This window comes from Capsicum annuum, chromosome 3 (genome assembly GCF_002878395.1).
Source record: "Capsicum annuum cultivar UCD-10X-F1 chromosome 3, UCD10Xv1.1, whole genome shotgun sequence".
Lineage (NCBI taxonomy): Eukaryota > Viridiplantae > Streptophyta > Magnoliopsida > Solanales > Solanaceae > Capsicum > Capsicum annuum.
In genome coordinates, this window is record NC_061113.1 from 226,433,470 (window position 1) to 226,455,618 (window position 22,149).

General features: G+C 33.6%; 2 protein-coding genes across 3 annotated transcripts; one reads left to right on the forward strand and one right to left on the reverse strand.

The window, feature by feature from the left end:
* The first annotated feature begins 631 nt into the window (after positions 1-631).
* LOC107863154 (cytochrome c oxidase assembly protein COX16, mitochondrial) lies at positions 632-7,488 on the forward strand. 2 transcript variants are annotated; one of them, XM_016708956.2, is made up of 5 exons: positions 657-808; positions 2,229-2,282; positions 2,870-3,073; positions 6,935-7,061; positions 7,147-7,488. In XM_016708956.2, the coding sequence occupies exons 3-5, from the start codon at positions 2,886-2,888 to the stop codon at positions 7,216-7,218; spliced, it is 387 nt and encodes a 128-aa protein (XP_016564442.1). In that variant the 5' UTR covers positions 657-808; positions 2,229-2,282; positions 2,870-2,885; the 3' UTR covers positions 7,219-7,488. The 2 variants fall into 2 exon arrangements, with proteins under 2 accessions (XP_016564443.1, XP_016564442.1); XM_016708957.2 differs by lacking the exon at positions 2,229-2,282 and having other exon boundaries at positions 632-808.
* A 944-nt stretch (positions 7,489-8,432) lies between these two features.
* On the reverse strand, positions 8,433-16,367 carry LOC107863155 (plastid division protein PDV1). The gene is made up of 2 exons (XM_016708958.2): positions 15,917-16,367; positions 8,433-9,213 (listed from the first exon to the last, which is right to left on the reverse strand). The coding sequence occupies exons 1-2, from the start codon at positions 16,226-16,228 to the stop codon at positions 8,698-8,700; spliced, it is 828 nt and encodes a 275-aa protein (XP_016564444.1). The 5' UTR covers positions 16,229-16,367; the 3' UTR covers positions 8,433-8,697.
* Between the last annotated feature and the right edge of the window lie 5,782 nt (positions 16,368-22,149).

Consider the following 22,149-nt stretch of genomic DNA (forward strand, 5'->3'; position numbering starts at 1 on the left):
AACGGTCAACTAACGGAGTTGAACAATAAAAAAAATTATGTAAAACGTAATAAATTATTACATTTTACAAAAAATTTCATAAAACGTAATAAATTATTATATTTTAGAATTTTTTTATAAAACATAATAATTTATTACGAACTACACAAAAATCTAAAAAAATAAATTAGTGTTTTGTCACATCATAATCAAATCAATTTTTTTGAGTAACTCGTAAGAAAAACCTAAGTTTTTGTCGATGTCAAATTGTTGTTTGCATATAACTCTTACCGTTTGAATACAGATAACTAAAACAAGAAATATTAATATTTTATTAAAAAAAAAATACATAAAGTAGCATACTTAAGTATTAAATTACAAAAAATAATAATACTTTTATCAAATTATATTTTTTAGCATATGTATTTGAATGTATTTGTATTTTTTGTAGCAACAGTTTATAAAAATACAAAATATATATCGATCATAAGGGCAGTAAAAATCATATGTATTTATATTTTTGTAGCAATAGTTTGTAAAAATACAAAATACAACTTGTTATATTATGTAATTATGAAACTGTTACTACGAAATAAGTATGTTATTTCTGAATTTTGCGCTTTATATATCTTTAGCAAACACCATATTAAGTAATAAATAAATAAATAAAAACTCAAAAGTAGTTAAAATAAGCAAATCCTGACTTTGTTTTAAGTATAACTTTACCCGTTTCCCCGTTTTTAAGTACACAAACTCGCCGCTACACATTCACTGAAAACACCACCCGATCACACAAGATCCCCAGTCGAGCTTTATCAGTGGCGCTCAGGTAAGGGTCTCTTATCATTGAACTGTAATTCCCCCATTAAATGGGAGGGTAAATTAATCGGAAAATTAGTGCAAAAAGTTTGGTTAAAGTTGTGCCTGCAATCTGTTGGACAAATTGTCTGACAGACGATTTGACAAGTCTGAGTAACCGAGTGGTATTAGGAGATGTGTATAAGTGAATTTGGGGTAGTTCAAGTTGATTTTAAAGTGTTTTATTCTGATTTGACCAATTTGTAAGCAAGTGGAGATTGTGGACAGGGAAATTGTATGCTAATCTATAGCCATGAATTTTGAATTGCTGAAGTGGCTACTTTTATTTGTTTGCTTGAGTTGTCGCTTTGTTAAACCTGATCTCGATTTTATTCTGTGCTCAATCAGTTCGCCAGGTGAATTCAGTCTGATTAACCGAACGCTATTAGGAGTTGGTTTTGAGTAAATTTGGGTAGTTAGGTAGGTCTTGGATTGCTTGAGTTGAAAATCATTCACATCCTCTGTTCTTGTGTGTTTTAGAGTCGAGTATTTTCTTTTTTAGGCTGATTCTTTTTGTTACAAGCTGTTGCTTTCGAATGCTAAATGGAGGAATTGTTGCTTGCTTACTATGATACTTGTGATGTCAAAACTCTGTCCTATGAACTAATACAGCCAATTCTCATTGATGAACAGACTAAAAGGAAGCTCTCTTAGACTTTTCCTTAATGCAGACATCTTGTGAAAGTGACAATGAATTTCTTCAGCTGAACGACACTACTAGTTTCAAATGGGTAGATTGGGTCAAATTTATACAGATAATAAGCAGGCCATGTTAATGTACGAGTTATGATCTAATCCGTCCAGAAATCTATTTGGATAAACGAATTAGGTCAATATCGGTTGAGTTTTGGGTCGTAAACTTAAAATTATTTTATATATTTAGAATAAAGTCCTTTTAGTTGACAATCTTTTCGAAAAAAAACAACTCGAGAAACTGGGTCCATCTATGTGCTGAGTTTAGGAGCTAGAGAAAGGAAAGAACTAACTCAAAAGCAAAAACTAGGAGTCAAGTTTAAAAGTATAGTTTGATTGTGTTGATATTAATAATGTTGTAATAGATTATGATCAGTAAAGCAATGAATTTCACCAATATGTAGCAAGAAAATAGTGTCAAAAATCTACATTGACATTCAACATCATCGGTGGCACCCGTATTTATTACCAAGAGAAATTATAGTACTTTGTCAAATTACAGTGCTTTGTCATCTTATCATATGATTCGGAAAAGTACATTGTGACATTCTGAAATTGTCCCTGTGAGAACGACGAAAAACTCAACATTCTCACTTATATTAAGTAGTAAAAGTAAATTTATAGCAAATCTTTTCCTAAATCACTAAATCAAAACCTTCACGCTCTCCTCCTCTTTCTATATATTGCCTAAATTACAGAGATTGAAGGAAGAAAACTTGGAAGATTTTGTAACAATCCATGCTCATGTTTAGGTAATTTTTGCTTATTTCATCGTCTTTTTTGTTTCCATATGTTTCACAAATCTGTTCATGTTACTCTAAGTTTCGCTATTTAGGGTTACCGATCTCAGTTTGTGCATAATAGTAAAATGGAGTTAACTTGCATTAGTTGTAGTAAATAGTTGCACCAATGCACCTTAACCACGACTCTTCTCTTTTCACTTGTATAAAAGAGTTATCACATGTTAAAATCCCACATGGGGCACGGTGGTTTTCTCAATTAAGTAAGTATAAGCAGTATAAAAGTTGATGGAAATTCTCAATTGATTATAGTGTTACTTCTTTAATGGTTACCGTGGAACATGAGGTCAAAATGGATATGGGTGCCAGAGTATACAAGTTGATGGACAATTTCCTATTAGAGTTTGATGGCTAAGTTGTGCTAAATTTGTATTTTTAAAATTCTCAATTATGAGGAGAAAAGGGTGTCATAAGAGATTGGGACTTTTAAATTTGTGAAAGGAGAAGGCTCATCTTTTGATTAGGAAATAGTGGAATTATTTGATTAACTTCTCATTATTGTCTCCCCACGTCTTGATTAGTTTGAGATTGTGAAGCAGGTGATATACTGACTCCATGACGACTACCCAGACTACGATGAGTCAGCCTAATAAAGCTAATGACTCCTCTGCTGCCAAAGTTCAAAACACAGCTTCGTCATTCAAAAGGTTGGGCAGGAAATCTCCATTTATGAGATATGGACTTCCTATGATCTCACTAACCGTGCTTGGATCTATTGGTCTTAGCCAACTTCTCCAAGGCAGGTTAGTTGTACTTAATGTCAAATTACTCAATTGATGTTCATTTAAAGTTACAAACTGACTATCCGATATTTCATGTTTTAAAAGTATTACAACTAGTCCTTATATGACTATCTGATATTATGAGCTTTGACTCGGTCTTAGGGTGGTTCGGATGTACTTGTTATTGTGTGTATATACGTTGATTGATGAGACGCCCGGGAGAGTTAATGAGAGATTGGAATCTTGGAGACAGACCGTAGAGTTCAAAGATTTTAGGTTAAGCAGGACTAAGAACGAGTACCTAGAGTGCAAGTTCAGTGACATTGCACGCTAGGTGGAGGTGGAAGTGATGATTGATACATAGGATGTACCTAAGAGAAGCAGTTTAAAGGTATTTTAGGTCCCGTTGTTCAAGGTAATGAGGAGATTGATGAGGATGTCGTTTACCATATTAGCGTGGGGTGACTGAAATGAAGGCTCGCTTCAAGGTTCCTGTGTGATAAGAATGTGTCACCAAGGTTTAATGCTTAAGGATAAATTCTACATAGCCGTGGTTAGACCTGCTTTGTTGTATAGGGTTGAGTGTTGGGCAATTAAGAACACACATTCAGAAGATGAAGGTAGCAGAGATGATGTCAACATCAGGTGGAGGTGTGGGCATACTAGGGGAGATATGATTAGAAACGAAGCTATTCGGGGCAAGGTGGGAGTGGCTGCCGTGGAGGTTAAGATGAAGGCAGTGAGGTTGAGATATGTTCAGGCACGTGAAGAGGAGATGCACAGATGCACCCTTGAAGAGTTGTGAGAAGTTGGTTACAGTGGATGAGGAGAGGTAGAGGTGGGCCATAGAAGTATTGGGGGAGGTGATTCAGCAGACATGGCACACTTCTAGCTTATTGAGTACATGAAGCTGGATATGAAGGTTTAAAGCCTTTGACTGATATTTTTGTAGAACATTATGTTTCAAATCATTTAAATATTTGGATATTTGATGTCAAGAAAAGAAAGACAACACAGTTTTTTCATCTGCTTAAAGTGGATTATTGAGGAAATCATTTAGATGTCTAGCGATAGTTAATTTTATTTTTTTTGCTAACTGGAGCATCTTTTATTAATGGCAAGGAACATGATTACATAGTAGCAAAGGAACTAATTAAAGTACATAGTATTAGGACTGGAAAACGTAAAAGATATTATATGTTGAATTAAACTCGTGGTCTCAGTTGCTGTTAAGTCCAGTCTAAGCACATAGTATTAAGACTGGAAACGTAAAAGACTAACTAATATGTTAAGGAACTGAACGCATGGTCTCAGTCCCTGTTAAGTCTAGTTTAAGCTGCATCATAGTACAAATAGGTGGTGTATCGGAAAGGACAAGATGTTGGTAATCTTTCAGTAGCCATTATTTTTCCATAGTTGGTCAAAAGCCACGCCGTTGCTTTTCTGTAGATGTGGCTGAGAACTGGATCAGACAGCTTGTCCAGCACATCCATGCAATCAGAAATAATTGATGAGTATTTCGCTGTAGTAGTACGTAAGAGTCTGAGAAGTACCTGTGAATCTGTTTCGATGAGTAGCGGGGAAAATTTATTGTGAAAAGCTAAGCATAGACCAAGTAACAGTGCAAGTAGTTCTACTTGTAGAATTGAAGTGTGGTAGAGTGGTTAGCATATCTAAAAATCCAGGCTGCTGTGGTGTCTCTGGAAACGTCACCCACACCACCAAGTTGTTTAGTCCGTCAAAAGCTCCATTGATGTTTAGTTTGTAGTAGCCTGGTGGTGGAACATTCTGAATACTTTAATGAGAGTGTGTTCGGGGAGATGACAGGGATTGATGGCTAGATGATTGTATTCAAGCACCTGATTGATGAGATGTCGAAGTGAAACAGGATGTGTGATTGCGTTAAAGTGGCTATTTCGGTTGATCCGTAGATGTCAAAGGATAAAGGAATAAGAATGGCTTTCTAACTGTGAGGGGATGATGGATTAATATGGGTTGGTTATCAGCGCAAAACTGTTTTGAGTGAGAGTAGGGTAGAGGTGGGAGGAAAAAGATCAAAGTAATCCCAGGTTTGTTTTGCTAGGGGGCAATGACGGAAGATGTGCAGTTGATCTTCCGTGTGATAGCCGCGTAATTTGCTTAATTGACAGAAGATGCTGGTATAATTTGTCAGTGATAGAGTTAAGCATTTGTAGGAAGACTTTGTCAGTGACAGAAGATGCTGGTATAATTGCCACTTTGCTCTCGTTATTTTTGATTTTTTTATATTTTGCTTTCTAGTCTGGCTTGGTTTCCCTTTTTAGTTGCTTTGTAGCTGGCTAGGGTACAATCATATTTTCTGGCAAACATGCTTCCTTTTTCTTTCTTTTGAGCCAAGGGTCTATAAGAAACAACATCTCTACCCCTACAAAAGTAAGGGTAAGGTCTGCGTACATTTACATCACAATGGGTTGAAGAAAGAAAATACTGCACATGATAATAAGCGCAACAACATCTCTCTTACCTTACTATATACTTTTGTCTCTTTTATTTTCTCTGCCGTTGTTTCATTGTGACTTTTTCTTCACATAATGGCGTGATCTGTACGGAGAAGAGAAAACAATATTGAGAAAGAAACATGGCATGTAATGACATCATTATAATAAGTTACTCATCTAGCCATTCTGACTGTTAATCTTTGATACTACAAATTAAGAGGAAGAAGCCGTGGAGAATGAGGCTAGTGGCAGCAAGCACAGCAGGACTATTGAACCTTTGCTAGATTTTGTTACCTAGCGGGAAAAAGAACATCTGCTCTATTTTGCTAACTCCATTAGTTGAAGGTTTAAATAAAATGCTCATTCTAGACAAACAAATGGTTAATTTGTTGTGACATGAACAGACAAACAAATGGTTGAATTTGCTGAGACATAAACATACTCCATAGCTTGGGTCCAATAAACCTCAGGTATCCGAGATCTTTATATTTTGTAATACCTTTGAGTATGAGTTTTTTTAGTCCATTAGATTTGTAATTAATACTGCTAGACCGACACACACAAAAACACATAAATTTACCTTGTGCAGTAGCAGAGTTAAAGGGAACTAAATAATCGTTAAAATGATTGTAATTAGCTTTACTTGCACAAACACGTGTGTACAATTACCTACAATACAGATGATTCTGGAGTTAGTTTAGAAGTTTTAGAATCCTCTTAAGAATTATCAAGGGCACTGTTTTTTTGCTTTTTTCTACTGTAAATATGGAACACAACACTGCCTTTGTGCTGTTGATATTTATAACATTGTTACCTTTCTACAAAAAAATGATAAATGCCAAAACGAGTCTTTCAAGGCTAAAGATATTGATAGCTCAAGATAAGAGACAATAATCCAGGAGGAGAAATTTTTATTACCTTATTGGTACCTAAATGCCATTTATATCTTGTTCTAGATCATTATGCTTTTGACTTCACGGACTCTGGAATATATTGATTCATGTTTTTTGGATCACTATGGGGAAAATAATACGTATTTGTTCATTGATAATGCAATAATAACTTGCTATTTTTCATTAGTGCTACTAACTATTGGCATCCTGCTAGACTTAAATTTTGGTAGCTGAAGTGAAAACCAAAATTTTTATGGGCTATTTCAGTCAGCCTGAATACTCTGTCAATATAAGGGCTAGGCATCAAAATATGCCATCTCTTACCTCTCAGTGGGTGTGTTTATGTGGTTCATGCCCACTTTAGCTTCTAGATAGCGAAAGTTTTGACATTCTGATGGTCTCCCTGTTTTCCCTGGACAGTTTTCTCCTGCAATAACTTATGCGGGTTTTCAGACATTATCTTGTTCTTTGCCTCCTTGGCTTAAGGTTAAGTGCAATATTTTGTAGCTCAGCAAGGATATTGCTAAAGTAAAGGATGATCAAGAGTGGGAAATCATCGAAACAAGAAAAGCTCTTTCCAGAGCTGGACCTATCAATGCATATAACCCCAAAAAGATTAACTTGGAGGAAGAACTAATGGTACGAGTGGTATCTTCCTTTGTGTGTGTGCATGTGTTAGAATTTCTTTCTGAAACTTACTTTGATGCCCCATTATCCTTTGCAGGCTTTGCAAGAGAAGGTTGATATTAATGATTATGAATATAAGAAAATCCCGAAGCCCAAGGAAAGCGAATAAACAACAAAGATGGTACTGGGACTCTTGTGCAATAAATTTGCAGCTCGTAAGCTTTTCTATTGGAGAGTCGTTAGATGGATTTATCTACCAGGCAGCACTTCCATCCGCGAGTTACATGCTACTATTAGAAATAGTTTCTACTAAGTTGTGTATGCTTTTAGCAGAATATGTAGCTCTAAACCGGCTGAGTATAGGTAACTCTTAGTCAAGTTTAAGTTTTATCCATTCCGTGTTTGTTTAATTCCAATATTAAAAGTTGATTTACCTAAATACCTTCTATAGTAGTTCGCCATGTGATCAGGAGGTCACGGGTTCAAACCTTGGAAACAATCTCTGATAGTAATGCAAGGTAAGACTGCAAACAGTACACCTTGTGGTGGGAAACTTTCCCGGACCCTGCGCATAGTGGGAACTTTAGTGCACTAGACTGCCCTTTTAGGAGCGGTAACACCAGAACTTGCAGTGGCCAAGACTACAAATCCCATCGATCTTACCAATAAGCTTCTATTCATGAAACCTTTACTAGTTCCACTGGCCTGCTCTCGTGACTTGACTCTCTGGAAGTCTACACACAGTACTACCAATTACCTTTTTAGCTAAGATTTGCATATGATACTCGTTAAAAAGGCTTCATTTTCTATTCTAGTTTCCTCCTTTTATTATTAGTAAGTGCGTATAACATAAAAGAATGGAAGTGAGGAAAAAAAAACGAAAGCTGGTCATCTAAGGCACAATCAAACAAACTAAAAACTAATTTCATATTGAAAATTGAGAACCATCTGTAACTTGGCAACTGCCCAGGTGAAAAACAAAAACAGGTACGGTCTTCGATTCTTTCACAAGTATGAACTGGTGCATTTTCGGCAAAATCATGTATGTTAACTTCCAATTTTATTATGATCATGATGTTGACCAAAGTTTGTTCTTTGACAAAAGTACACATTATTTAGATGAAGAATGGACGGTTATTGGCAACAAGTAGTCAAATATGTCAGAACTTCATACATATACACAATAGTATAAAATTGGCATGTGTTCCAAAGAAATGCAGCTGTCGCTCTGTACAGCGTCATAGATAGTAAAAATATTGTACTGGGTCTGCATATCCCCTTCTTGCCACTTCGTCTAATTAAGAAACCTGGTTTTCCAACCACAGTATTTTTGGGCTGAAATCCATCGTTTTGTTTTATAAAAAAATAAAAAATAAAAATACGTACACTCTAAAAAGACAGCAGGAATTCTCTCTTATACACACATAAGACCGCCTTCACAGAAATTAGGCAAGAGTACTGAAGAGAAATTCACAACTTCTGCTTTAATATATCTAAAATTTGGTTTTACAGGACTAAGCACTTAACAACCACGAGAAAGAAAACCTCTACCCCATCAATCAACAAAACTTCAGCAGCCAAAGAGCAAGCAGTAACGCAATACCCTCTTTCTCCCCAATTCTCACCAAACCAACTTTATTTTTCACTTTCAGCCCCTGGCTGACAACACATCCAAATTTAGACCGGAAGATGACCCATCGAGCTGAGACGTTTTTCTAATATTTCTGTTGTAGACAACATCTTGTCCTACTGGGAGGTCCGAAAAGTACTTTTCCTTGCTACCAACTCGCTGCAGATGCATCAGTGCAAGCATGCTGATTGCAACCAAGGCTGCATTCCCCAAAATTCCACCCACTTCATCCACTCTAAGAGACTTCCTAAAGAAATGAAAACTAGAAAAGAATATATTGGATAGAGCATTTGATCTCTTCCTCTTCTGCGTCGTTAAATTTTCACCTGGGGCGCTTGGAGCAGGACCATAAAGATTTTCAGGAGAAATGAACTGACCGGCATTACGAACATCTCCCACCAAAGATTGAGCTTCTTCAATGAATTTGTATTTCTTACCCTGATGTTCAGCCAATCGCATAGAAAGTATAATTCGGCTTTGCTCTAAGCGAGCAAGTGCAGCATCCCTTTCTGCGCGTTGCTGATTTTGCACAGTCTGGTACAAATGCACCCAAAAAAGAAGAAAATATGTGGGAATTAATTCTGTTTGACACAATATAACATTTAAACTCAATTCAAGCTGAGCAGTCATACTTCTATTAACAGAAGAGCCAACTAAAGATATCACTATGTGAATGCTTCAAGAAGAATATATACAGCAATAAAGAGAAGGATCCCAGAAACAGTTTATTGATGGCATCTATCAATTCGCATCCTCACAAATCAAAATTGAGTTTCTTCTACTTTAAACATACCCTAATCAATGTAAACAGCTCAAATCGACTATTTGTTTTCACCAACCACATATATGTATCATTCCTACTTGCTTTCAACTCTCTTTAACTATTTCTCTTGATTCTGTTAGACGGTACTCTACTCTCCTCACATGCCTCAGCCAGCGCGGCAGCGCCTGCCCAACCACAACACAACTCCAAAAAGGAGAAAGAAAACTGCTCTAACACATCATGAACCACTTCAAATAATGCAGTTAAAGAAGAAGATACAGATTGCATTAACTGCAATTACTCCGATGCTTGCAAAGCTGACTAGCAAGAAAAGTTGGTCTTATGCATCGGGCACCATGATTCCCACATGGACCAATACACGAATGAGCATAGTTGTCAATGGTGAATCTCCCTAAGTTTACTTGTGTTGAACAGGCTAAGCGATTCAACCAGAAAATTGGTATCATCTCTAGGTTCAGATGAATATTTAGCACATTGACAGCGGATAGCTGGGATAATTCTCATGATGAAACTTATGAACACTTTGGGGCAGCCATTTAAAATAAATTTAAGTTTATAAATGGAGATTTGTCACGAAGCAATATTCAACAACAACATATCTAGTGTAAAAGTGATATTCCAGACCAAAATACTTTGAGACAGTGAAAAATATTGCCGTGAAAGTAAACATATTTCTTAAAGTGATAACTGATTAACTGGTACATAGGTAATATTCCAGATTTTGTGGCAATCCTGAATTACTCACTGATGACGTATTTAACGTCTTGTTTGGGTAAGTTGATGACAGATATAATATTAGAATTGGTTGGCTCTTGTAACTATTATACTTTGTTCCATATTTTTTGTGGATAATGTTGGTGTGCGAATCAGCTTGCACACACCTCGACTATTCCACAGGTAGACAGATGGGAAGCATTTAGTGCTTTTTGTCTCGCCGGGATTTGAACCCTTGTCTCTGAGGTTTGCACCCATTTCATTGTTCAGTAGGCCACATCCTTAGATGTTGCAGTATGATCTTTTGTTTCCAGAAGCCTCCTCAATTGTTATTGTGCTTTTCTTCCCTTACTTTGGTTGTTAGTCATGTTTGGATGACCCTTGAATAATAAATAAACTTCCAACACTTTGGCATATGTATGTCTTAAGAAGCATCCCACCTTTCTAATTCATATTTGGACCAACAGCCAATTGAAACTTCAATAAATCCAATTTTTTCAGCCACTTTTGGTTTGAATTTTCTGGGAAACAGTTGGTTTGGAACTTTTATTACTTCAGCTTTCTGGTGAGGTCTGAGTAATAAAATTAAAAGAACTAAACAAGCAGAAGAACCGAAAACTCTAATGCAAGGGTGTGAGCTAGCAGTCAATGAAAGGGGAGAAAAATATGAGGTCTTAGGTTCAAATCCCAGCAAAGACAAAAGCACCACTAAGTCATTTCTTTCCATTTGTATAATCCTCGGTAAGAAAAGTTACCGCCTGTGTTAGTGGGAGCCAACAGGTACCGTGGAATAGTTGAGGTGCGCATAAGCTCATCCGGACAGTCTTCATCCAAAAAAAGAGATTATCAAAAATTCTAGGTACCAAAAGTTATACTACACAAATACATGCAAGACATATCCTAAAAAGGGTGAAATCAACTTCTTCTAAGCTCTGGTGGCCACCAGAGCTTTCTCGCTCTCTTTCTTAGTTCTATCAGATATGTTAGCTTCACCTCTTGGTCCATGGAAGATTATGACTCCAAAGGTCACTCGTCGTCTCGTTTTTGGTGTCCATAAACTTTTGGAGGCCAAAGTTAGAAGTGTTGCAACCTCTGGTAGTGGTTTTGCCTTATTGTTGCTTCTCTAGAACCTGCTTTGTTTCTAGTTGTGTAATAGTGTTAGAATCTGCTTCAGCATCTTATAATCTATTCTTGTGGACACAGTTGCACAGAGAAAGCATCTTGTTGAACAAAGAACTAGGTTTATCTATTCAGTAAACCAAAAGAGATAAATACACTGCTTTATGTTTTCTTTTCTTTTTGCATCCTATTGCAATTACTGCAGTTCTGCTGCAGCACGCTAAACAAGATGTACAAGCATATATGCAGGAAACATGCTAAGAAGCTACTTGACTAACACGGGGATTATATTATGAGTTTATGATATTTCATCAAACTGTGCAGGCCACATTAATTGCAGCATAATAATCTAACATGTTAGATTTTTGCTTTTGGACTGCAATAACTTTGTTTTACTACTTTAGATATTTTGAATAAACCCTAGTTAATAGATGGTTAGCTAGCTTTTCGTATTCCTTCGTAATTAGCTAATTAAAGATAAATTTTGGAGAGATACTTTAGGCTAGATTATGATTAATATTTTATCATCTTTGTTCCTATAAATCCAAAGCTCAACATAGCTAAATAAAACAATTTCTTTTGACAGCATTGCAGTATTTTCTCTCAGTATTTTTTCCTAGTATTTCCCTAATTTCTTTGCTAAAAACGAACAATTGGTATCTACAACCATTTTCTTTAGGGACCTATAAGTGGATGGATTTTGAAAATAGCTTTTCGCAGATAGCTCGTCTTGTTTTTGTCTTTTTGATGATAAGAATTTATCAACTCTGGACAATGAATATTTATCTTGGGACTTTAGATCTTTGGAAGGTTGTGGAAAAGAATTATGATGTTATTCTACTGCCCGATAATCTCACGTCAGATCAAAAGCCAAAAGAAAAAGGAAAGCGAAAGCAACTTTTTTTACTGGTGTGTCTGCAACAATTTTCACGAAAGCTATGGCTCTTAAATAAGCACCGAAAATTTGAAATGATTTGAAGGAAGAATATACAGGAGATGAACGAATATGAGGCATGAAGGTGTTGAATTTAATTAGGGAAGTTGAGTTGCAAAAGACAAAAGATTCTAAGACTGCCAACGAGAACTCAACCCGACTTCTTGGAATTGTAAACAAGGTAAGATTGTTTGGCACCAAATTTAAAGATTCAACAATTGTGGGAAAATATTGTTACAGTGAAAGATACGAAGTATCCATAACTACCTTTTTTTATTTTGACTTGCACCGGGTGTCCAAGACTCTTCGAGTCCCAACTAATCCCAGGGGTGCACAGGCCCTCGGCAAGGAGTTTTCCGCAAGTGCACCACGGGTAATTTAGGGTTTCACCCAGTCCGATGGCCCTCGGTATCCATAACTACCTTGAAAAACACAAAAGATTTGTCCAAGATTACCTTGGTAGAGTTGCTAAACACATTGTAGGCACAAGAGCAGAGGAGGCTTATGAGGCAAAATGAGATAGATGACGAAGCCTTGGCAACCAACCACAAGACTCAAAGCGAAGGTAATAGTTCAAGGGAAACTTACCAACCTTTTAGCACTATGGGCAAAAAAAGGTCATCCTCCATTTTAATGATGGAAGAAGCCATATGCCCAGTGCAAAAATCTGCAACTAGATTGGCCATGAAGCTATGATTTACAAAAACAAGTCCCAAAAATATGAAGTAGATGCCTAAGTCATCGATAAAGAAGAAGAAGACCACTTATTTGCCACAACATATTTCTGAGCGAAGAAATTTGATTTTTGGATCGACGGTGGTTGTACAAACACATGACATATGATAGAAATAAAATAAGAAAGTCAAAATTGGGGATGATGACTATATTCCTGCAAAAGGAAAAGGGACTATTGCAATTAAAACAAGTTCAGGTACAAAAATAATTTTAGTTCAGATGTTCTACAGATTTGTTGAGTTGAAAAAGAATATAAATTGTTATTTGAAGACAAGTATCGTCGAATCTTTGATGCCACTAAGCAGGAGATTTTATGAGTCATAATGAGAGGTAAAAACTTCTCTTTCAATGCAACAAAAGACATGCTTTATTGATAATCAAGAGTTGCATCTTGAAGACATGGATCAAAGCTAACTGCAATACTAAAAGATGAATTGGCAAATTTATTCATTAAGTCGATTCTAGCGCCTATAATTTGCAGTTCTTAAAGCAAGGAGTGCTAGATTTTTGCTTTTGGATTGTATTAACTTTGTTTTACTGCTTTAGTTTTTTTCTAGATATCCTAGTTAATACTTTAAGGGATCGTTTGGTTGGGAAATAAGTTATCTAAGGATTAGTTATCCCACCCTCAAGGTGAGACAGAAATAACACTACAAACACGGGATAATCCCGGGATGAGTTATCCCATGCATTTTATCCCAACCAGACACGGGATAAGCTCATTCTAAAATTAATCCCGGGACTAGTTATTCCTTATCACTTGTACCAAACAAGCCCTAATAGTTGGTTAGCTAGTTTTTCCTATTTGTTAATAATTAGTTAGTTAAAGATAGATTCAGAAGAGACTCTAAAATTAATCCCGGGACTAGTTATTCCTTATCACTTGTACCAAACAAGCCCTAATAGTTGGTTAGCTAGTTTTTCCTATTTGTTAATAATTAGTTAGTTAAAGATAGATTCAGAAGAGACATTGTAGGCTAGGTTATGATTATTATTTTACTGTTTTTGTTCCTAAAAATGCAAAACTAAATACAGCTAAATGAAGTAATTTCCTTTGACAGCATTACAGTACTTTTCTCTGCTATTTCCCTAATTCCTTCGATAAAAACAACATAGCATCACAAAACTTCAAATCTAACACATGACACAATGGTACATAATTCCAATATTTTTTACAAATCCTAAAAAGGGTGACTTCTTCTAAGCTCTGGTGGCCAAGACACTAAATCTCTCTCCCTCTCTTTCGTAGTTCTATCAAATATGTTAGCTTCACCTCTTGGTCCATGGAAGATTATGACTTCAAAGGTCACTCATCGTCTCATTTTGGGTGTCCACAAACTTGCAGAGGCCAAACTTGAAAGTGTTGCAGCCTCTGGTGGTTGGTTCGCCTTATTGTTGCTTCTCAAAAACATGCTTTGTTTCTAGCTGTTTACTAGTGTTAGAATCTGCTTCAGCATCTTCTGATCTATTCTTGCGAACACAGTTGCACACAGAAAGCTTCTTGTTTAACAAAGAGCTAAGTTTATTTTTTTTGAGCCAAAACAAAGAACTAGGTTTATCTATTCGGTAAACCAAAAGAGATCAGTCCAGGCCAGTATCCAAATGATTGTCCATCGCCTAAGCATTGCACTACTACTTGGGCCTGGCGCACCCAAAAAGAAAAAAGAAAAAAAACATGTACGCCTTAATATTTTTTCACTGAACGTCCAGAGAATAAATTGATACCGACCTCAACAAATACAACTGATACAACCTCAATGAGCATACAACCTCAATGAGCATACGCCATCAGAGATGCATCCAACAAGTTCATAAACATTCTCCTATGCTCATTCGACAGAGTTTTTAATAAGCAGAGTAAAATAAATGCCACTAACAATCTTTTTTTTTTATTTGTATAAAAATGCCAGGAACAACTTAAACAGAGAATTGCAATTATCTACCTATCCTGCATAGCATTGTCGTAGGATTTCTAAAACACTTTTCTAACAAAAATACTACTCTTCACCGCATGTAGTATCAAATTTCTCTCTGAGCACCTAATAAAAACAAGCTGTCAAAGGCTCCTGTTTCTATGAAATTTTGGTGAAGGATAATGTATCTTACCCAAACTAAAATTGCATGTCACAGTATCGAACAACCACAAGCTTTTTGCAGTAATTTCTCGATGGTGGACAACATAAAATTTCAGCACTAATTTGATAACAGCAATATCAGTATGATAAAATACACTGCTTAATCTGAAGGAAGAAAGCAAAACAAATACACTGTTTTGTGTTCTCTTTTCTTTTCGCATCCCCATTCCTCCCTTTCCAATTGCAATTACTGTAGTTCTGCTGCAGCGCGCTAACCAAGACGCACAAGCATATATGCTGGAAACATGCTAAGAAGCCACTCGGCTAACATGAAGGATTATATTATGAGTTTATGACATTTCATCAAACTGTGCAAGCCACATTAATTGCAGCATAATACTCTAGCATATTACATTTTTGCTTGTCGATTGCAGTATCTTATTTTACTGCTTTATTTATTTTGAATAAACCCTAGTTAATAGTTGATTAGCTAGTAGATCTGTTCGTAATTAGTTAGTTGAAGATAGATTCTAGATAGATATCCTAGACTCACGCTTTTACTGTATTTTTTCCTATAAATGCAGAAGTAAACATATAGCTAAATATACTAGTTCCCTTTAACAACATTACACTATTTTTCTCCGTTATTCCCCTAATTCCTTCGTTTAAAACCAACATAAGCATCACAAAACTTCAAATCTAACGCATGTCACAGAGTTAGATAATTCCAATTTTCTTCACAAACAACGTCGGATAATTCACATTCACATTCAGACAAAATCGAATAATCAAGTAACTAGATAACCATAACATTATGAAAACCGAATAAATTATCGAATAGACCAAAAAAAAGGGAGAAGTTTACACTTTACATACATGGAAGAACTCGAGCTGATCCTCAAGGTGCTCGAGTGCACTCCTTATAGCATTAAGACTCTTGGCCTCATGAACAGCAGATTCATCATCTTCATCAACACGGAACTCCTTAACGTAAACATAACCAGCTTTTACCTGATTATTATCGGCTTTTTGGTTAGAGCGGAAATCGTCCAACTTGTTGCGAGACTTTACGGAATTGAGAAAATGAGATCGAGAAACAGAGTGAATAGCATCACTGAGTTTATCATGTAAATCCCAGATTTTCTCGAGGACAGCTTCGATTTCGTACACCTCCATTTCCCATTTCATGGAGGAAAACACACTCTGGAGGGAAAGTATATTCAATACTATTTTGTTATAAAGGGAATAAAAGGGAAAGTGGAGTATTCTAGCTAGGGTTTGTGCATTTCTTTATTCTTTACTCCCTCCATTTTATATTTAATAATCTAATTTTACTAATACTATTATTTTATATAATTATTTAATATTAAAATGAATGAGATAGTAATAAAAATTTTACTTAATTTTCAAAAATAACAAATAAATGGAATATTTGCTTTTCGTTATAAATAATGGTGAATCAGGATTTTTATTTTAAAAATCAAAATCTAAAAAATTAAATGTAACTACCAATGAATGTTTAACCTTCAGTACATACACATAAAAACTTATAGGCGTTCACTTTTTTCTTTTCAAACTCCATTTTATACGATGTTGTTGTTTACATAAAAATAATTTTATAATATATAAATAGTATTATATTTTTTCACCAAATGAATTTTTGATAAATCTCTAACACAAATATGACCTCGCACCTGATTATAAAAGCAAAGTAAAATAAAATGAACATTATTTAAGTTAAGTATCTTTTTTTCATTTCAAAATAATTAAATTATTAAGATATAATATATCCTTTAAAAAAAATATCAATATAATTTGTAGACTACACAATTTGAAAATATTTGAAATGAAGTATCTATTTTTTTTCCTTTTTCTTGTCTCTTTTTTTATTTTGGATGTAGTAAGCGCCTGGTTCGCAATAAGCAACGCATATTTTGGTGGGTAGTGTGACCTGTCACTCCTCCACCGTTACAGAGTGGAAACGTGAGGCTCACGAGTCAGCTGTAATTTTCATCATCATTCTAGGATGGTGGTCCCCACACTGCACATTTCATTTTCTAAATATATCAATTTGAATTTGTGGGGTTCAAACTCTATTTTGAAACAATTTTGTATATTTCTAAAGTTTCTTTACCTTAAAATCTTTTTAAAAAAATTTCATGTTGACCATAATAAATTGTTACGTCAATTCAAGTTGGTTGTCTTCAAAAACATTTTAACTTAGATTGTTTCTTTAGTTGAGTCTAATGTCAAAAAATAAAATTTGTATTATTTATCTTCATCTATTCACATATTTATAAATTTCATCTATTCAGATAATCTCCTTGTCTCATAAAATAAATTTTAAACTAAATTGTGTGTTTTTATAATTACTAGTCTAAAGATACGCGCCCCGCACATGTATCTCATTCTATGAGTTTAATTTAATAAAATTATTTTAATATTATAAAAGAAAATTTGCTTGGATTGATACGCAAATTGATGATTTTTGAATATAAAAACATTTAAACAAAAAATAATATATTCATATAAAAGCATTAAAATAACTTTAAATTAATTAAAAAAATTACCAAGGTTATAGAACGACACCCAAACATTAGAAGAGAAGCAATTGAAAATCAAAATTTGTGAGATAATATATATTAAAAACATACAAATACATATAAAATTGATATACCTTACGTAGAATGTGGAATATATATAAAAAAATTTAGGCTAATTAAGAAAAACTATCGATTCTATAGAACACCCTAAACACGCGAAAAAAAACAATTGAAAATTAAAATATGTAAAGTAATATAAATTAAAATCATACAACTATATAAATCTAACTCAAATTTTTGAAGTGTTACAATTTGATAGTAAAAAAAATAATAATAACAAACCTTGCATTAATTGGTCCGCTTTGATAAGAAAGATCTTTCCTATTTAAAGTCGCTAATCTTGTGAACGAAAATCTTCATCTCATTTTAGTTGAAAATAAGAAGAGAAAACATAAAGCAGGTGTAAATTATATTTAAATACAATTATATCACAAAATTTAAAATAAATATTCATCAACATTAAGCACCATTCTTCAATCGTGAAAGAAAAGTAAGCAACTGATTTTAAAATCTTAAAAATATTAGGGTTTTTAATATGTTGAATTCATGAAAGAAAAAAATAATATATATATATATATATATATATATATATATATATATATATATATATATATGTATATATAACATAGTTTTGATTTGTTATTTTTCTTGGCCCTAAAACCCGCGAAGAAGAAGAAGTTAGTCAGTAAATTTATTTTTCTCTTTTTTCAGAGGCAAAATATATATATATATATATATATATATATATATAAAACTTAATTTTGATTTGTTATTTTTTTGGGCCCTAAAACCCAAAAAGAAGAAGCTAGTCAGTAAATTTATTTTTTTCTTTTGCAGAAGCAAAATCTGCATGCAGTGAAAACATTAGAATAAATCAACAGAGGTTGAACAAAAATAATAAGCATGCAAAAAATATGTATTAAAAAAAGAATTTACACTCTTAAATAGATAAGCTTTTGTCTTTTTACAATTATCCTATAGACATTCATGAAAGGTGTTATATTATTACAATGTAGAAATTGAAAGAATCTACAACACGTTTAAGGTTAGTAAAAATTAGTGTAGTAATTTTTCTTTTTGCAGGAAAAAATAGTAATATACTTCAAGCCTCAAGGTATTTAGCATTTTTTGTTTATTTGGATTCTAACACTTTCTATTCGTACACATTATTTTTATTTCAAATATTAATTTAAGACTCTTACAAAGTTTAAGTTAGGAAAGGAATTGAAAATTAAAAGTATAGTAGATTTCAAGTTCTACATCTAATTTAATAACCAACATTTAGTTGAATTTAAAGTATTATATAATAGGAGAATAATTAAATATTATTTTTTAAAATAATTATTAAAATAATAGTAAAAAGATAATTTTGTCTATTGTGAGATTTTTAATGAAGGGTAAAAGTTCAAATCACTGCTCTAAAGGTCTTCACACTTTTAATATATTATTATAGATATAAATAATTCTTACTCACAATATATTTTATATAACCTCGCGAATTTGGTGAACGAAATTGTATCAATTAATAACTTCTAAATTATTTATTGGATAGTAAGCCTTATTAATTGAGGGGGAATTAGGGTGCATTTGTTTTTTTTAAGATTAAGACGTCTAAATCTGAATGGATATCTGAATGATTAAGATGCTGTATCTAGATCTGAACACAGAATGATTAAGACGGTTTATTTTTTAACATCTGAATGTACGTAATTTATTTATTTGCAATAAATATGCAATTCAAATTTAAAAAGTAATAAAATATTATATTATATGAAAAAAATATTACATAAAGTATTAACTTAAACAATAAAATTATTATTTGAGTGATAATTAAAATATTTCAAGATAAATATATTATATTAAATATAATTGTTGAATTATTTAAATTATTAAAAAAAGATATATCGATTAAAAATTATTGTGATATAATGTAATTATAAAAAAATTAAATTCAACATAAAGTAATCTATCAATTAAACTGATCCAACAAACTAAAATAATTAATCAGATATAATTTTGACTTAGATGCATAAATATTAAAGTATTTGAATAACTAATTAATACAAGAACGAACACATATTTATTTGTTAACCATGAAATCTGAATGAAAATATCATTAGTAAGTTCAATGTTACGTTATGAACAGGCACACATAAGATTCTATTATCCAAAGAACTACAAATTTTATAATCAAAATAAAAAATTGCAAGCAGAAATTTAGAGTTTAGCAAATAATGAATACACAAATTGATAACTAAAATATTTATAAAAAATTTTGGTGAATCATACCTAAAAGAGAAAGAAAGTAAGTGAAGAAGAAGAAGAAGAGAGAGAGAGAGACGTGGAGAGAGGGAGAGATAACGTAAAAAGAGAGGGAGGGAGATAACATGAAAAGAGAGAGGAAATAATGAAGTGAGAGAGTTAGGGATTATGTTTTAAAAAGAGCATTCAAACTTCTTTTCATATCTGATCCATTCAGATATTTTCAGATACATTAAGAGGCTCTTTTAAAAAAAATGTACTTAATGGGTTGAAATCTGAACCATTCAGATTCAGACCTCCATTAAGTGCAAACAAATAGGGCGCATAAAAAGTGACAAACAAATTATAAAACACTTAAAAATAATTTAATTCAAATGCACTTTATATTGCATGTCAGTGACAAAAATAGCTACTTAGAAGATTGAGGTTGGATTTAAATTAAAAACATTAAGTTATTCTTATTTTTTTTGTTTAAAAATAAGTTAATCAACTGCACTCTATATTGTGTGCCATTTGTCAGCTCTAAAATTAGTCCCAACTGTGATTCTGTGAAAGTTGTTCCAGTTACTGCAGTATATAAAGCCAAAAGCCCTACATATTCCAATCACTAGTGGCCAGCAACATGCATTTACCCACCACTTTTGATCTTTTTTTCCTGTCCAAGCAATTGGTTAGTGTAATTCTTTATTTTTCTCATCTAACCAAATTAGTTAGAAATAAAAAATGTACTTTATTTATTTTTCCCTGGCATTTGCTCCCAAAAAAGAAGACAATGATGGGTGGGGTCTGTTTGGGGATTGGGGGTGTTCGCAATAAATTTTCATAGTGTTGAAAATTAACTGCAAGCAAAAATAAAATAAATAAAAAAGTGTAATTTCATTAAAATGAATCTTGTGAGTACAATTCTGTGACTCTCTTGATTCTTCTCTCCTAAACTTAGAAATGATTCGAGGGTCTTCAGTAGCGTGTTTCTCGAATCGTTGGATGATTTGGATTCCTAGAGACGTATTTCAGTCGTCGGGGATATCGAAAAGTGTTTTGTCGCTTTAGAATAATCTTCGGGAAGAACTCCGTTGATTGCTCCTTGCAAGAACTTGATAGTCAATGCCGACGTTGTCAGTGTTTTTTAAAGTCCTTTTTTTGGAATGTCCCCTTTTTTTTCTAGAATCCCCTTTCTGTTATAAAATAATAAAGAACGAGGAAGAAGAGTAGAGAAAATAGAGAGAGTAACTCTTATTTCTTTTCTTGAGGAATGATTTACAATGAAGGAATCCCTTCTATTTATAGGGAGAATTTGCCCCTAGTTTCGCACTAAAAGACAAATACATCAAATCCTGATAGACATAAAATAGATCTTGATAGACATTCACTATAATTGATATATATCATAACACTCCCCCTTAAATGTCTAACTAGCTAATGTGTCTCGTTAAAACCTTACTAGAAAAACCCAGTAGGAAAAAAAATCTAGTAAGGGAAAAAGAGTACACATCTCTAACAATACGCATATCGGCTGCCTCATTAAAAACATTACAAGAAAAAACTAGTGGGACAAAACCTCGTAGGGAAAAAAGAGTACAGCGTGTATTAACTCCCCCTAATAAGAGCATCCTCGAACCTTTACATCCCGATCTTGTGCACCATCTTCTTAAAAGTTGTAATTGGAGAAGACTTAGTGAATAAATCAGACACATTTTCACTTGAATGAATCTGTTGCACGTTGATATCACCAAGAGTAGAGAAAATAGAGAGAGTAACTCTTATTTCTTCTCTTGAGGGATGATTTACAATGAAGGAAACCCTTCTATTTATATGGGGAATTTGCCCTTAGTTTCACTCTAAAAGACAAATACATCAAATCCTGATAGATATCAAATAGATCTTGATAGACATTCACTATAATTGATATATATCATAACACTCCCCCTTAAATGTCTAACTAGATAATGTGCCTCGTTAAAACCTTACTAGAAAAAATTCAGTAGGAAAAAAAATCTAGTGAAGAAAAAAGAGTACACATCTCTAACAATACGCGTATCGGCTGCCTCATTAAAAACCTTACAAGGAAAACCCAGTGGGACAAAACCTCATAAGAGAAAAAGAGTACAGTGCGTATTAACTCCCCCTAATGAGAACATTCTTGAACCTTTACATCCCGATCTTGTGCACCATCTTCTTTTAACGAATCTGTTGCACGTTGATATCACCATTCTTTTGTAGCTCATGTATGTAGAAAATTTTTGA